At 29.0% G+C, this 18389-nt stretch overlaps 1 protein-coding gene across 2 annotated transcripts; it reads right to left on the bottom strand.

Moving 5' to 3' along the window:
• Positions 1 to 2341: 2341 nt before the first annotated feature.
• Positions 2342 to 16696, bottom strand: Liprin-alpha (liprin-alpha). 2 transcript variants are annotated; one of them, XM_065502284.1, is made up of 17 exons: positions 16536 to 16696; positions 15731 to 16007; positions 15570 to 15671; positions 15271 to 15510; positions 15120 to 15191; positions 14924 to 15028; positions 13413 to 13580; positions 13223 to 13342; positions 12916 to 13056; positions 11621 to 12360; positions 10623 to 10806; positions 9934 to 10553; positions 9663 to 9865; positions 9453 to 9560; positions 8953 to 9272; positions 7058 to 7174; positions 2342 to 6975 (listed from the first exon to the last, which is right to left on the bottom strand). In XM_065502284.1, the coding sequence occupies exons 2-17, from the start codon at positions 15977 to 15979 to the stop codon at positions 6886 to 6888; spliced, it is 3579 nt and encodes a 1192-aa protein (XP_065358356.1). In that variant the 5' UTR covers positions 15980 to 16007; positions 16536 to 16696; the 3' UTR covers positions 2342 to 6885. The 2 variants fall into 2 exon arrangements, with proteins under 2 accessions (XP_065358356.1, XP_065358357.1); XM_065502285.1 differs by having other exon boundaries at positions 12928 to 13056.
• Between the last annotated feature and the right edge of the window lie 1693 nt (positions 16697 to 18389).

The following is an 18389-nucleotide window of genomic DNA, read 5'->3' as shown; positions in this document are numbered from 1 at the left end:
TGTTTTCGTTTTAAGGCGAAATCAATGTACAAAATTGCATGATTTACAGAATATAAATTTTACAATTATTCATTTTTAAAATCACTCGATTTAGAGAGCAGCGGCGTAAATTTCCAGTTGGGTATTATGTTAAAGTACCCAGTCTGTTTGTCTATCTGTTAGAGCAGTCGTCGGTCGCATTGTATGATATACAGTTTATGTTTATGTATGTATGAATAATTAACTAATGTTTCTCGGTATGGTCACGCAATTGATTTTGATTGTTTTATTAATACATACACTACTATACTATGTACACACATATGTATATATTTACTACATATTTTTATTTGTTTGTTTACTTATTTTAATGAATAAACAGTCAAGTCGCGTATTAGCGAATTCGAATGGGAAGGAACATGTACATATGTTTGTTTATTATGACTGGGGCAAACAATTACATGTGTAAATAGTCTAATAAGGATATGGAACAGGGGTGCATATTACACATTTATAATAAGATCGTTATAACTAAAAAATTTAATTTTTTTAAATTAGTATAAGAAAACTCTTTAAAAACATTATTTACTAACATTACCATTCATTATCTGCCATACAAAAAGAATTGAATTTGAACCACATTATATACAGAAAAAAATTACGACAAATCAATTGTCATATTAATTACCAAATTCGTCAATACAATTATTTTTTTAATTAAAAAGGCACCAACAATCGATTTTGTAAATATAAAAAATAAAATTGTTACTTAATGTTGTTAACACTCAACTATATTTTTTATTTTCAATCTAAAATTTCATCAGATTCAAAAGTTTTTAATACAATTAAGAAATAGATGTGAAATATACTTAATTTTTTTATTAGATTCAAATTAATAAACTTCTAATAAACTTCTCAGCAAAAATATGTGGAAATAGTTCAAAGTGAAGGTCACGTACAAGACTTCTAAAGCAATAGCAATATATATTACAATTCCTTTTAAATGCCTTTCTAAATTCGAGTAAATTTCAAGTTATTTTTCAAAAAAAATCAAAAGTTATTTTGGGAATACATACAAACTTTACATACATATTAGTAAGATTTTGTTATTGTTTTCATGAAAACTCGATTGTTTTTAAAAGGCAAAGCAACTCATAAAAATTCTGAGGCCGAATTACGCATTCGTGTTCAAATAAAATTTATTGTCATTTTTGGTATTCGATATCGTGCATGAAATGTTTTACATTTTATTATAATTTCGCAATCGAAATTATTTTTCAATACGAAAGCTCATTAGATCACACAGGGGCCGAACTACCGCCCTGTGTCAAATCTTATATAATACCCTTCACCAAATTATACTTTAAAATAAAAAAAAAATTTTAAATTTTTATTTTTTTTAAATTTTTTAAATTTCAAAATTTTTTTTAATTTAATTTTTAATTTTAACAAATAAAACAAATGAAATTTAAAAATTTAAAAAAAAAAAATTTTGAAATTTAAAAAATTTTAAAAAAAAAAAATTTTAAATTTAAACATTTTTTTTAATTTATTTGTTAAAATATATGTTAAATTTAAAAAAAAATGTTTTAAACAATTTTTTTCCAGATTTTGATTCATTGAATGTCCGACTTACTATTATGGCCTTGCAAAGGTCTTTGAAATATCTATCATTAGATATCCATATCCATAGCCCAATTATGAATAAAAATTCCCCGGAAGTTTTTTCCCTTTTCCCATGTTTCCTATTCAATTTCAATGGGAAAAAACTCCCGGGGAATTTTTTATTCATAGAGATAAAAAATAGGTCAAAAATCGAGGATGTCCTGGTTTTCCTTATATCTCAGCCATTTGTGGGCGGATTTTCTCGATTTTAATAGCAACCGAACCGGGTCTATAGCGGATATATTGATGAATGAATCATGTATGCAAGTTATTTGGGGACTACGGAAAGTTCATTTCAACATACAAACGGATAGACGAACATGGCTATATCGACTCCGCTATTTATAACGATCCAGAATATATATAAATACTTTGTGGGGTTGCAAATGAAAAATGTAGAAAAACTCTTGACCTTGTAATGTAATAGAAGGAGCATTTTCATGATTTTTTGTGACATTTTAATAACTACTAAAATAGTAATCTAATTGAAACTTACCATTTTTTCCTTTATTTTTGAAAGTCTTCAACTTGTTTTCTTTATTTACCTTTATCTTCAGCTGCTTTTAGTTGTTTTTGAATTCTTCTTGTAAAATATTCCTTTAAATACTCTGAAAATGCTTGCTTGGAAAATCGCCATTTGTGATTAATAATTGGAGAAGTGTAGTTTTTTTTAAAGAAACTTAGCAATGAACGACTGTTATTATTTATTTTTGTATTAATATTCATATATTTGTTCATTTTTTTTATTATTATTATTATTTTTGTATTAAATATTTTTAGAGCGGTTATTTGCTACTTAAGAAAAAAAATCCAAACATTTCTTAAGTACACCGGGATTGTTAATTTATTCAGTTTTAACCGATTTTTTGTTTGTTTCTTAATATTTGTTAAATATATATATATAATTTATTTTGTTTGCTTATACATCATTTTTTATTTATTATTATAATTATTATTATTATTTTTTTACATAAATAAACCTAAAAAGGCTTAGATTTTGTGTTTTTTGTATTTTTTTTTATATTCACTTTAAATTAATTCACACTATATTTTATTTGTTTATAATGTTATGTACATACGAATGTCTTCTATATAATTTTGTATATAATAATATGTATATAGATAATAATTATAATCATAATAGTTAATATATGAGTTAAATTTTTTTTCTTAGTAAAGTTATACTATATTTTATATTATTAGCATTTTGTTTTTTTTTTGTTTTTTTAATAATTAGTTTATGAAAAATTTAAAGGCTAAACAGAGTGCAAGTTATTAGTGTGTAGGAATTTAGAGGGGTTTAGAGGAGGCATAACTATTAACAGAAATGTAATTTAGCTTAAAAAGGAAACTTGTTAGAAATTATAATACAAAATATGAAACAAAATATATAAAAGTAAGGCCAAGCAAGTTAGAGGTGGTAAAAATAATAATAAATAAGAAAAATATATATAAAAAAAATGTTAAATAACTTATAACTGTGGTAATTAAATATTAATAACAACAAATCAATAATAAAGAAAAACAATATTGGATATGCTTTATTTTGCAAGTAAATATTGCAGTTAATATAAAACAAAAGTTGTAAAAAAAATTAAAACTGCCCTTATTGTAATATCGAAAGGAAGAAAACTTAAATGATGTTAAAGAGAAAACTTTGGAAATTAGTTTGTGCTCAAAATCAATTAAAATTCTAGTATTTTAAAAGAAAGAGTCATAGTTATAGCACAACTATGATACGAAATATTATTGGATGTTTGACAATTGCTTGTCAGACATGTAATGGCAAAATCGGTGGTATAACCATAATATCTTACGATGTAATATAAGTAATGGCATATTCCAAATATGTTATAAAACCTAATCCTGGTTTTATATAGAGACCAGAGGAAACAAATTGGAAACAATTTTAATAACATAAAATTGCTTTAAACAAATCTTTTAAAAATAACTGAATTCTATAGATTTTGAGCTTATTTTTAGAAGTCACATAATTTCACTTTGAATCTGATCATAATTATTTTATAATTGTATTGAAATAACTAAAAATATTTTGATTTTAACGAACGTCCGAATTGAAAATTTCTAATTAGCAAAATAATTCAATAACAATTTATAATTCTATTCACAATAATTGTGCTACACATATAATTTAACATATTACGATACAAATATTTGATAACTATATTGAAATAAATAGATATGTTGTATTTTTAAACTTTCGTATGTAATTTAGTACCAGTTTTGTGGTAATTCCTAAAAAATAAAATTTTCATTTTAATTTCATTCACAATAGTTGTGATACATGCATAAGTTTACTTATGCTGGTAGAGATAGTGTGAAGTCACTATGTAAAAATAAATAAGTTTTATTTTTCTTACAAATGAAAATTCTGTGTCATTCCGGATTTGTGCTAATTTGTAAAGAATTTTAATTTCATTCACAATAACTAACACACATACATATGTATATCATTACCACGACAGTCGGATCAACGCAGCGAAAATACCAAGAGCTGCCAACTCAACAACAACTACTACATATGTATGTAAATCAATGGGGCATTTCTATTTTTTTCGAATTTTCGAAAGTCATTCACAATAGTTATAACTCACACATATTTTACAATAGCATTATGATTTTCATTTTCTTATGAACTCTGCAAAATATCTGATAGTTCAAATCTGAAAAAAGACTAATTATAATGACATGAATGGATATGTTTAGTTTTTAATTTAATGAAAAATAAAACTGTGAAATGGCTAAAGTGTTTTAATTTATAAATGTCATTCACAGTAATTCCAACAAACATATAATTTTAAATACTTTATTAATGAAATATTTTATAAAAAAAAAAATATTAAAATAAATCAATGAGATGTTAAACTATGTGATATGACTGAATTGTTCTAAGTTGTAAAGAATGTTAATGAAACTCATTGAATTAATGATATTGTATATAAAACTCTGAATTATTTTAATTTGCAAAGAATTTCAATTTCATTCACAGTAATTCTAACGCATATATAATTTAGCATATTCTGCTAATGAAACAACATTTTGAACTAAATTAATACGTTTTGATTATCACATTCATATAGAATTAAACTCCTCGACTAGCTGATAGTTCTATTTTTTAGGAATTTCGATTTTAGAGGTTCAATCACAATAATAGAGTCACTTGCAATTACATATTATGATAAAATAAAGTATCAAATGAATTTCATTTGAAACGATTTATAGGTTTTGGTTCTCACATTCTCCTCCAACTAGCTGATATTCCTTTTTCTAAGAATTTCGATTCTATAAATTGATTCACAATAACGATATCACTTACATGCATTATTATATTTTGTGATAAAAAAAATCATGTATGTCATGAATTTATTTGAAACATCATTACTCATAATTCTAATCTGTAAACAATTTCACTTTCATTTTAGAAACTCATTCACAATAATTGTGATTTAAATAATTGTTGGGTTATTGTTTAATATTTTAAATGGCATATTGAAATCTACACTATATTTGGTTAAAGCCTAAATAAAATACGTAGCTATCTAGGAAATTTAAGTTTTAAATCTTAAATTAATTTAAAAAAATCAAAAAAATGGAAATCTTAAAAAAAATGTTTGTATCATTTAGTTTTTCCTTAAACATATTACATTATTGGGCAGTTTGGGTTATACAAAATCTTTTAATACATATTCGCTCGTTTTTTTTCTCTTTTTTTTAATTGTCTAAGTGTTTACTTTTTTTTATTTCTTGCAAAACAAATAAAAAATGTTTTGTTTTTGTTTGTAATTTTAATAATTCTTATAAAAAAGAAAAACATAGAAATATGTGTATGAAATTTTGTCAAATATTTTGTTTTTTATGTATAAATTAACTTATATTTAATAAATTTATAGTTATTTTCTTTATATGTATGTATATATTATATGTTTTGTTTTTTTCAAATGTACGAAACTACAAGTATTATGGTTAATTTTCAAGTTTTTGTTTTACCTTTTTAGTTATCAACGGCGTTTAATGTAGAGTTTAGAAATCGAAATTATTATTATTTGTTTTTTTTCTTCTTGTTAATAATATAATTATTGTTTAGTATTTATATATATTTATATATATGTATGTATGATGTTGTTTGTTTGTTTGTTTTTTTTTGTAGTAAAAAGATGCCTTTTAAAGCTGTAATTTCATTTTATAGTTTTGTATGTATATTAATTATAAATTTGTTATTTTGTTTATAAATTAATACTTGTTGTTTCAAAACATCATATCGAGAGATAATGTCGACCAGATCCATAGATGCTAATGATGTTCTAGTGTATTTTTTTGTTTATTTGTTTGTTTTTTTAGTTAAGATTTAAGCTATTAAGTATGTTGTTTGAGGATTGTTGATTGGTTTGCATTGGTTTCATTTGTCTATTCTTGTGAAAAAGTAGGGGGGTAGGGTATACATACGTACTTTAAAGCATTTAAGCAATTGTATTGTATTTGTATACTTGTTCATAGGTGTGTTATGGTTTGTATGTTTGAATATATAGAGTTTTTCTTGTTTTCTTTGTTATTTGCTTAGAAAAAGTTATCAACAAACAGGAAGTTTACGAGCGATTAGCACTGGTATTAGTATTAGAAAGTAGAAATTGAAAAGCTTATCATCTTTTTTTTTCTTGGAGCAGGAGTTGTTGAAAAAATACTGTCAATGTTTTCTTTTTGTTGATGTTGATTCTTCTGAAGTACATGTGTTGTAGGTATGTAAAATTTAATTAGTTAAGTTAGTTTTAGTGAATGTTAGTTAGTGGTTTTAGTGGTAAGAAGCAAGGCTTAAATATATTTAGGTATATTTATCGAATTTTCGAGGAGAGTATGTAGGCATTTGTTATGTTTGTTTGTTTGGTTTGTTTTAAATTTAATAACATACTTAACAAAAATAAGTATGTATGTTTTTTGTTTTTTGTTTTGTTTTTATGTATAACAACAGAGTAGTAATAGTAGTAGTATTGCAGTAAATAATTTTTTCACATTTGCGTTACACTTTAAATTTTGGTTTAAACATGAACACACGTAGACGACTTTTTAAAGGCTTCAAAGGCTTAGTTTAAATTACATTTTCAGACCCATTTATTTATTTGTTTGTTCTCTTTTCTAGTCATGTAATGTGCTTATTCCAAGCTATTTGACAGCCTAAGGATCGCTGGGGGCATATAACTGTAGTTGGTTATTGGGTGGAGAATAAGATCAAGATTTATTAAGTTGCTCATTTTCGGGTCTACGATCTGTGGCAATTTGTAATAGATTATTAAATTCCGTATCTAAAATTTGGCGAGCCTTGAATATAAAATAAATGAAATTTTTTGTTTTGTTTGAAATTTGAAAGGGGCCAGAATTAATTAAGTTAAATCTAATTTACCTGAGCATTTTGTGTTGGTATTTGTAAGGCCAAGGCCATTGCTTGGGCATCGAAACCTTCATCCAAAGCTATTAAAGCTCCATGAACACCTGATTCCAATAAATTATTGGCATATTCCTGAAATTAAAAAAAAAAAATAACATACATTCTTTGGTGAAAACAAGGAAACAAATTGTTGGTGAAAAAATATAGTTTGGAAAAAAATGTTTGGTGAAAAAACACTTGATATAAAAAATGTGTGATTGAAACCTTTTTAAGGAAAGATACCATTTTTAAAGAAAAGTACCTTTTTATAGAAAAGTACCTTTTATAGAAATGAACCTTTTTATAGAAAAGTACATTTTTATAGAAAAGTACATTTTTATAGAAAATTAAATTTTTATACAAAAGTACATTTTTATAGAAAAGTACATTTTTATAGAAAATTAAATTTTTATACAAAAGTACATTTTTATAGAAAAGTACCTTTCTATAAAAAAGTACCTTTTTTATGGAAAAGTACATTTTTATAGAAAGGTACCTTTTTTATAGAAAATAACCTTTTTTATAGAAAAGTTACTTTTTTATAGAAAAGTATACCTTTTAAAGCAAAATACCTTTTTATAGAAAAGTACATTTTAATAGAAAAGTTAATTTTTATAGAAAAGTACCTTTTTATAGAAAAGTACCTTTTTATAGAAAAGTACCTTTTATAGAAAAGTACCTTTTTATAGAAAAGTACCTTTTATAGAAAAGTACCTTTTATAGAAAAGTACCTTTTATAGAAAAGTACCTTTTATAGAAAAGTACCTTTTTATAGAAAAGTACCTTTTATAGAAAAGTACATTTTTATAAAAAGTACCTTTTATAGAAAAGTACATTTTTATAAAAATGTACATATTTATAAAAAGTACCTTTTATAGAAAAGTACATTTTTATAAAAAGTACCTTTTATAGAAAAGTACATTTTTATAAAAAGTACCTTTTATAGAAAAGTACATTTTTATAAAAAGTACCTTTTATAGAAATTTACCTTTTTATAGAAAAGTACTTTTTTATAGAAAGGTACCTTTTTTACAGAAAAGTACCTTTTTTATAGAAAGGTACCTTTTTTACAGAAAAGTACCTTTTTTATAGAAAAGTAAATTTTTTGGTGAACAAATTTTTTGATTAAAAAATATTTTTGTCGAAATTGAACCATTTCTAATATGGAATGTCTTCATTTTGATATCTAATTTTGACAGCCCGAAATTTATCCATTTCTAAGTTCGAAAGTTCTTCGAAATATTTAATTTATATTTTCTATGTATATGATAGTAATCGAGATACAGATCACTCAGATCACGATTTTCCAGATATTAAATAGCAACCGAACCAGGACTAAAGCGAATGCATATGAAAATGTATAAAGGTGTTTGAAATGCCATTAATTTGATATCCATATTGAACATAGGTAAAAATGGGTTACAAAATTTAGGTAGTTGTTGTTTTTTCCTTATATGTCTGGCATTTATGAGCCGATATTCAATAGCATCGAAACTGGACTATACCTGATATATTAATCATGTTTGTATGTTGTTTTGGGCATAGACAACAACTAGATAGGTAACTGAGAGCCAAAAATCTAAGCCTGTTGTCGAAAACCTAATTCATGAGAATGTATTGCATGTATTTTGTTATTGTATCACCCGTATGTGTGAAAAGAGAGTAATTTTTCCATATATATTACTCTCTCCTTCCGTACTATGTGTTTATTCTATGGTTTTGGGGTTTTCTTTTTCGAAAATATAAAGAATTAAAGAAAATGTTTATACTGTACGTTTTTACCATTTCTTGCCAAAATATACTAACACCTAGTTAACAAATGTTGAATATGAATGTTGAAAATGGATTAATGAAATATTAAAAAAAATTACCTTTAAACCAATACTGGATACATAACGTATTACTCTTTCATTACTCCATACTAAGACATCACATAAGCCATTTTCACACATTTTTCTTCTATGTTCCAGCTCATTGCGATCGTAGTTGAGACGTTTTAGGCACGATATGCCATATTGTAGACTTGTACGATGAAAGCTATCAACCATTTTGAGTTGTCCCCTAAGATCTTTTTTCGTTAAATGATCTAGCATGCGAGCATCTACTAGACACTCCATAAATGTTGTGCGATATTGCGGTAAGCCCAAACCTGGCAGCCAATAATTGCCAATCCATTCGTGATTCATGTCACCTTAAGAAATAAATAAACAAAACAGAAATTAATACAGTAAATTATTAATCATATTTGGTGTTAACAAAGCAATTTTACAAGTTCTTATAAATAGGTTGAATTACTTATAAGAAACGTTTTTTATTTGTATTTACTATTACAAAACAATTTGTTTGTTTGCTATTTTATATTCGTACTTACCAAATGCTAAAGTTGTTCGTGATGTTTGCGGCGCCGAGGGTGAAGTTAATGAAACCATTTCCTGAATGGCAAGACGTAATTTAAGTCTGTGCAAGGGATTGCTTATACCTAAAAAAAGAACAAAACAAAACATTCATGTCATTAATATAAAAACATAAGTTCTCTTGTGGCAAATCGAATTGTTTTTTAGTTAGTTTTTTTAGTACTAACCAATTTCTCTTTGTATTTCTGTGTCACTTAGGGCACTCATTATGGCTCCGCTTTTCACATTTGCTCTGCAGGCAGCTACATACCAAGCTGGCATACCCACCCACAACTCCAACCAAGCCACAATTGTAGGTCCATTCCATAAAGCAAATGGTGTGCCCGCTTTCATAGCCTCTCCCAGTAAATCATTACGATAATCGTGTTCTCTGTTAAATAAATAAAATATAATATTATAGTTAAAGCACCTTAATAAGATCTACGTTTTTGGTCATACTTCTTTTGTCTTCCATAATCGACCGAAGATATTTTCGAGCCGGGCACACTCGCTATGCGTGGCATCATACCTCCTGTCATACTCATGGCATCATAGTTGGATTCGGTTTCACTTAACCCCATTGACAGATTGCCAATCGACATCATGCTGGGCGAACCATCGGGCAGTGTGTCCTTGACACCCTTGACCTTATCCTTTTTACTAAAGAATCTACCTAAACTAGATTTGATACCCTTTTTCTTTTGTACCACTGACCCACCATCACGCCCCACTGCATTTGTGGGTGTCTGCAGCATTGACATCGAGCCCATGGTATTAAAGTGGCGACTTAATGATTCCTGGCTGCCATAGCGAGAGCTTAATGGAGAGAGACCGTAGCCGGTGTGGGCTATAGTCATGTGACCTGAGTTGTTAGTCATTTGCTGGTTGGGCGATAAGCCCATCGAACGTCTTCGAAGTTCTTCTTGGCTGTGTGCCAGGGCCTGAGCAACACGTTCTAAGCGCATTGAGCGTGCAGTTAAAGGAGATGCAGCTCCACCAGAACTTGAATCTCCGGTATTCGAAGTCATGCCATGTATGTCATCTCGCGAGACGTCGCTGGACAACACGGGGAGATTGAGCTAAATGGAGGACATAAGGACATGTTGTATATTTATATTGAGTATGAACTTGTGTTAGTTTGTACTTACAGTATGATATTTTTGCATAAAATCTCTATTGGGACTATTGGGGGTGCTACGACCGCTCATGGGTGGACTTTGTCGATCCATAGAACGACCCCGAGATAATAGATTAACATGCTCTAAACTACCAACACGCGATTCCAGTTCTTCAGCGCGAGCCTCTGTTGATTGTTTTTCTTCTTGTATCAATCTGCAAAATTTAATAATAAATACAAATGTTATTTATAACGTTTTCTGAAAGGACTGATTTTTTAATCCGTTTTTGTAACGAACCCTGGGAGCAGCGAGCTCTAGCCCAGAGTAAGGTGTAAATACGTCGTTACATTATCCAGCGAAATGCTCATAGGAAATAACTTTCCCCACAACTAATTTAACGTTAAAATTATGAAACTTACTAAAAAAAATGTTTTATGTCAATGTGAATTGTGAATTGATTATGGTTGTTGTCCTTACTTCGTTATTGTGAATAGCTGAAATCAATTTTCTAATAATCAATGTCCCTGCTTAAATCAAGTTAAGCATAAAATGAGATCAGTAGTTACCAAATAGGAATGGTTGGTAACAAAAAATCATATCAATATGTAAGAAATGTGTAATTTTTTTTAAGAATTTATAGCATTAAGGGTCCATTGTATAAAACTATTTGTGAGTAGTTTTATTAGAATCTATTATGGCATATTGGCTAGGAATTTGTAACTGAATGAATAAATAAAACATTTAAAGAAGAAATATGAAGTATGGTACCAAATGAAATTTTGATTTCATAAGATAATAGTAATTTTAAACTTTAAGGAATTTTAAAACATGAGAAATCCTTAAATGCGGAATGTTGCAGCAATTTACAGAAAAGTTTATGTCATTAACGATAAATTCATGATATAAAAACGAAAAATTATAAAAGCCTTTCATTTAATCAGTTCTTTGCCAATTGTTTGTATGTGATTATTTATGTTTAGTATTTAAAAATAACTATTATTTGTATGTAGTATATAAATAACGTTTACCTTATTTCATTATTTATGGCATCTAGTTGCTCTTGCAACATCATGGCTAATGTTTGGGCATCCGTATGCCCCGATGGTGACATCATATCGGCGTCGCCGAAAAGAGCTGCCTGAGCTTCTTCACATTCAGCGGCAGCCACAGCTGCCGAAATTTCATAAGCGGCCTGCTGGGCATGGGCCTGTTGCAATTTTTCCCATTCCTGTTCGGCCATTGAACGATGGAACTTTTCACTTTCCTCCTGTAAACGTGATTTGTTACGCCTCAACGAGTGCGTCTCGAAACTAGCATGGGAAGCACTGCGTGAAAATGCCTGCGGTCCATCCACCACACTGCTGGGCGATAAGCTGCGCGTTAGAGCCTCTGTCTGTTGAATGTTGTAGGCAATCTCTTGCTGCAGCAGCTGACGCTTAAAGTTTTCAATTTCTAAGCGTGTCTTAGAGAGCTCTTTCATAATTTCACTCTTCTCGTGATGCAACTCTTCAGCTACCTTGCGGGCCTTTTCCAGTTCTTGTGTTAGAGCGTTTTTCTCATCCAAAGCATGCATACGTTCTTTCAAGTGCACTTGCAAGCGTTCGTTCGACTCGGACAGCAATTTGTCGACAGTTGAGGACAAGCGTATATTGTGCTCCTCATTCATTTTAAGTCTTTGGTTAAGTCTTACTACCTCCGCATTCTTCTCCTCCAAATTGGCCTCCAGCCTTTGTATACGATCTTCAGCCGAGCCATGGCGCTCTTGAGCCTAAATTTTGTTTCAAAACAAAACGAAAATGAAAGAAATAGATTTTATTTTAAAATTTGTTGCCCATCATGTAAAATACAATTTTAGAAATTTAAATGAAAATCGCAACGAAAATAATGTACTCAAAAATTGTGCATGATATTGTAAATGTATGTTATAAATGATTTGTGACTAAAAATGGAAATACGATTGAATGTATTTTTATATAATATATGTATAATATATATATGTTGGTGCAGTTATGTTGTACTTGTTGTTTTATGTTTGATTTTGTTTTATTTTGGGCCAGTGCGTTCAGAGGAAAAACAAATTTAATTGAAAAGAAAAAAAAATATAACAAATACATGTACAATAATATAAATAGTAGACATAACCAGGAAGTTTTTTTGTTGGTATCATTATTAAGTATTTTTCTTTTAAAACTATGCAAAAAGAATACATTTGTATAAATAATTATATAAGAAAAAATTAAGATAATTTAAATTTGAAAGAAAATTTAAAATTTACGCTTTTTTCATTGATTTCCTCTTTGACGCATACGATACACATTCATACCTTATTTCCTACCTTTGTTAAAGCTTCCATACGTGCTTTAAGTTGCTCCTCCATATCGGGCTGCAATTTGGCCTGTTGAGCCAATTTCTGTTCGGACAATTCCAACTTCTCCTCAATGGCACTAATCTTTTCCTCGTGTAACTTTAAAGACAAAAACAACATTCAACCATACATACACATTCACATTCACACATACATGTACATATTTATTTTTTCGCTTTTGTACATATGTATGCCAAAAAGGGAAGATGATATGTGTATGTGTGATTGCGAGTTTGTGCTTGTAATTTTTATTTTACAAAAGTACCTTTAATTGCGCCTCTTTGTGCCGTAGTTCTTGTTCTAATTTCTCATTCAAATCGTGCAATGATGTAGATTCACGTTGTGCATTCAAATAACGCTTCTCCAGTGTCGCTATACGTTCCTCCTTTATAAGAAAGAAATTCCCTTTATGTATTTGATTTTCATCATTTTTAAAGCAATTTGGGTACACCTACCTGATCTTCTTTTTGTGCTACATTTTCTCTTAAATCTCTTTGTAATTTCGAACATTGTTCCTGCGATTTCATATAATCCTTTTGAACTTTAGCTAAACTATCATCCAATTCATCGCATTTGTTTTTAAGCGCCGACACCCGACGTTGCCATTCGGATAATTCTGATGTCTGAAAATTATTTCAAGGTAATTAGAGCTTTAGTATATAATATATTCGGCTCTATCGAATTTTAAAAACACTTGACCAAAATATGTAAAAAAAAATTAATTGTATTTGAGATCAAATATCGAACATAACCAAGTAGAAGAGCTGCATTGGATTGAAAACTATTTTTGTTTAACGATTGTAATGGTCACTTTTTACACAAAAACTCTGTTTTTACACAAAAACTCTGTTTTTACACAAAAACTCTGTTTTTACACAAAAACTCTGTTTTTACACAAAAACTCTGTTTTTACACAAAAACTCTGTTTTTACACAAAAACTTTATTTTTACACAAAAACTCAGTTTTTACACAAAAACTCTGGTTTTTACACAAAAACTCTGATTTTACACAAAACCGTCTTTTTACACAAAAAAATTTTTTTTTTACACAAAAACTCTGTTTTTACACAAAAACTCTATTTTTACACAAAAACTCAGTTTTTACACAAAAACTCTGTTTTTACACAAAAACTCTGATTTTATACAAAAACTCTGATTTTACACAAAACCGTCTTTTTACACAAAAAAATTTTTTTGTAAAAAGTTTCAACACAAAAAATCGGTCATAATTTTTATGGTGATATATACTTCGTTGGAGAGGTCTTTGATATGTCTATCACTAGATATATTACATGTGTCTATGTTAATGACTTAGAAATCCAGACATACATATGTATATAAAAATGGGTGAAAAATCAAGGTAATGTTTTTTTTTTTGGTTATATATCTGGCATTTGTGGTGATGTATCGATAAATTTTTTAAGATATTTAGGGGCTTCGGATACAAACGTCTCCGCTATTTATAACTATCCAAAATCTCACAAATGTGAGAATTACAAACGGAATGAAAAACTTATATGTACCCTTGCCACTCATCATGAAGGGTTTAACCATACAGTTTTCGCGAAATAGTTTTATTTGTAAACTTAGCCAAGTTTCGTGAAATTACAGGTTTTTGTTGTAATAGATATTTCTAAAATTATGGACTTATTTGAAAATGTACATTTATGGCATCGCTTATAGTTTGCAACTAGATGATTTTCAATATCGATAATATTAAAAATTTGTATTGCTGATCTGTAAAAAACAGCCTTGGTTGCCTGGGAGCTAAGTGATTTAAATTAATACATTTTAAGGAAATCACAAAAGAAAATCACAAACATATCACCATGGTGAAAAGTAAAAAAAAAATGCTAGGTATTAACAATGCCAAAATATTCTTATTAAATAAAAGATTTGTTTCTTTTGCACAACTGTAAGAAAAATTCACATTTATAACTACAAAGATCTTAAAATTACAACTTACTTGCTTTTCAATGATTGTCTGCAATTCATGGGTTTTGGCAGCATAATCATTGGCCGCATTTATGGATGATGATTCATTACTTTCACCATTTAAGGTTAATGAATTCTAAATATATGAAATAATATATACATAAATGTTAAATTAACAAATAAATTCTTACAACACTAATGTGGGTTGTATGAAAAAACAAACGCACCTTTTCGCTGACACCATTTTCAGTATTGTTATCACGTAAAGCTTGCATTGCACCTGATTTGTATTGTTGAAGCTATAATGAATATAAAGAAACATTCCATAGGATAATGTTTGACTCTAAATAAACTTTGACTTGATTCACTTTTGTTTACCTCTTCTTTGGTTGAGTTTAGCTCTGATTCTAACGCATTGTTACGTTCCAAGGATACACGTAGGCGTTCTCGTACCTTTTCATCAAGAGCCTTATGATGTTCGAACAGGCTCTTTAATGCCTTTAAGACTTCAACCTCACTGGAGACACCACTCTGAGCAGCCGCCTGTCGTTTAACGACAGTCATGCGTAAGGAACGTTCATGCCGCGACACCAAACATTCCAAATGTTCCAAAAGCAACTGTAACAATCAAAAATCAATACTGTGCCTTTTATTGAGTTTATTAAAGAGGTCATTACCCTTGTATTATTGCGTTCAGCTTTAAGTTCACCAATTTCTTCATCACGTTCCAATAACGTTTCACGGGCCTGTGTAAGCTCTTTGGTCAATGTGGCAAATTCCTATACAATAATTTCATTCAGTTTCATTTTTATATTATGTATTTTGTGTCCATCAATACCTGTGGTAAATTTGCATTTATTTGGCGTTGTAAACTATCCCTCTCCTTTTCGATATCGTGAAGCTTTTGTTCTGATTCACTTAGGCGTTCTTGGGCCTCTCTTAAGCTGTCCATCAACTTGTCACGCTCGTCGAGCATTGACACCATAAGTTGTTCAAAGTTGGCATCTTCGCCACTGAATTGTGACGATCTTTGGGAGATGCTGTCCTCCGATATAGTTGGCATCACATCGCACATCATGTTCCACATTTTATGTATACCTCATTCAATATGAAAACTGCACTTATGGTAATAGCATAAAGAGCAAACATAAAACAAAACAATCCACTTTATTGAAATATTTAGCAAGTATTTTTATAAAATTACATTTTTCATAATTCCTAACTGACATGGGCGTAGTTACAGAAAGGAAATCTGAACGCCAACGCCAACCTACATTTTTTACATGGCTCATACAAACCACCACCACCACAACACAAACTTATAAGAAACAATTCTAATCCTATATGACTGGGAAATTACAATTGGAGTAATATTTTTATTAATATATGTAAAATATTGTTGCTTTTTGAGTTTTAATTCACATATTTTGGCATTTTTTCATTAATTTTTGCCTGAAGCAGAAAATAATTTGACATATGATGCACTAACACACACACATATATAGACCTGGCTCCTCTACTTCTGGCACTGTTTTAACTTCTTTTTTTTCTTTATTCTCTGCTCTTGCTTTTTCATTCGTCAAATGTCTACACTACGATTTGCACATTGACACTTTTTTGTAAATTTTTCGCGTAAAACTTACATATTTTTACTCGCTGTTGTTTACAATGCATTCACAATTGTTATCAACACATTTTCCATAGGTTTTTACAAACTTTTTTCTTAAAAACATTAATTTTTTTACAAAATTCTTTTAATGTTGCCCGGTCGTCGCCATATTTTACAAAACTTTTTCTTTGGAGCAGCGTTGAAAATGTAAGGAGTGGTTTTTGCTACTATTTTCAATAGATGCAAAAAATGTAACTCTACAAATGTTTACGAATGTTTGGAAAGAAAACTAAAATAAATGACAGTACAAATAACTGTCATGCTCCCTTTAAACTATCAATAGTCGATAAGGCAGTTCAATATATTTGAAAACGAATTCTATAATTTAAAATAATTAATTTTAATGTTTTCGAAATGAATGTATTCAATTAAAATTTATTATACCCTTCATCAAGAGCGGTATATATATAAGTTTGAAATTCTGTTTGCAATTTCTATTCTATTTGTAATGCGGGATACATCAGTTGGCGTATCTTTTGAACGGGGTTCTTGTCTTTAATAACTTATATATCAAGGCGAATTTAACAAGGTTACAGTAGTGGCCAAGGCAAATTCATTTTAATAAATTCGCCTTGATAATGGTGAATTTAAAAAAATACAGGAATTTTGCTTTACTTTAATTTGAAAAAAGTGCCGCTGAAGCTCACCGATTGATTGAATCATAATAAATAGACCTGATTAAGTTTATATATAAATTCGTGGAAAAAAACACGACTGCGTCGATTTTTTAACCTATTTATTTATCTAAACCTGGATTAATAAGAGCTGTGTTTTACTTGAAGATCAGATGTCAATTAATATTCAGATTAGTTAATCTAAAAATAAAACTAATCTCACGTTAATCAACTTTGGTGTTTTTGGGTTCTAGTTTAAACTTCATATTTCCATATACAACGACGAAAAATGTTAAACTTAATTTAATTTAAGTCAAAAAAAAATTTTATAAATTTCCACAAGTATCAAAAATCGGATTTCCCCACAAAATTGGTTAAAAAATCACTAGAATCGCAAAATGACTATCACTGTCTTCAGTTTCTTTGCAAACTGTACATTTGCGATACAACTCTGTTTTTTTGTGAATTGGCTTAACAAATTGCTATGATGAGCAAAGCTTGTTTTTTCCGAATTAGAATTGGGGGTCTTCAAACCCTTTAGTAGCATAAGAAATACAAGGCGTGTTATTTAAAACTTATAATAGCAACTCTGTGAGCATGCACTGAACGTACCTTTACAAATAGTTGGATCAAGGCGAATTTAAACAAGGTGGTGTCGATAGCATGGCTAATTATTTTTTCTTCTCTTGTTTGGATGCTTAATCTGTCAATTTCACTAGTGTTTGTTGTTGCAAATACTACAACAAACTGTTCCAGCCGCAATAAATAAAAAGAAATTACATGTGGTTTTTGTAAATTATATAGTTGTTGTAGAATCGCTCTCACCTTATAATGAATTCCTCTTCATAAGTCACACCGAGCACTGCTGCCAGATAATTATGGTATACTATCGTCAAAATTTGAAAAAAAAATCGTCAAAATCAGCAAAATATTTTTAAAATCGTTAAAAAAAAATCCGAATTTTTTCGTTCAGTTTTCGGATTGAGCTACGCAGTAACCGCCCTGTTATGATTCTGGTTCGCTTGCAATTGAAAAAGAGGAAAATATGCTCACAAATGGCATAAGGAAAAACGAGATCTTCATCGAATACTAAGTAATGTACACACAATATGGATGGATATCAATTGAAAGTCATTTCAAAGATCTTTCCATCGACGTATTAAAATTTGGACATACAATGGCCAAATTGCGGGACAAAAAATTCCCATAATAAT

Source organism: Calliphora vicina, chromosome 2, assembly GCF_958450345.1.
Source record: "Calliphora vicina chromosome 2, idCalVici1.1, whole genome shotgun sequence".
NCBI classification, from domain to species: domain Eukaryota; kingdom Metazoa; phylum Arthropoda; class Insecta; order Diptera; family Calliphoridae; genus Calliphora; species Calliphora vicina.
The sequence above is the reverse complement of the archived record's forward strand: the minus strand, read 5'-3'. Positions and strand labels throughout refer to the sequence as shown.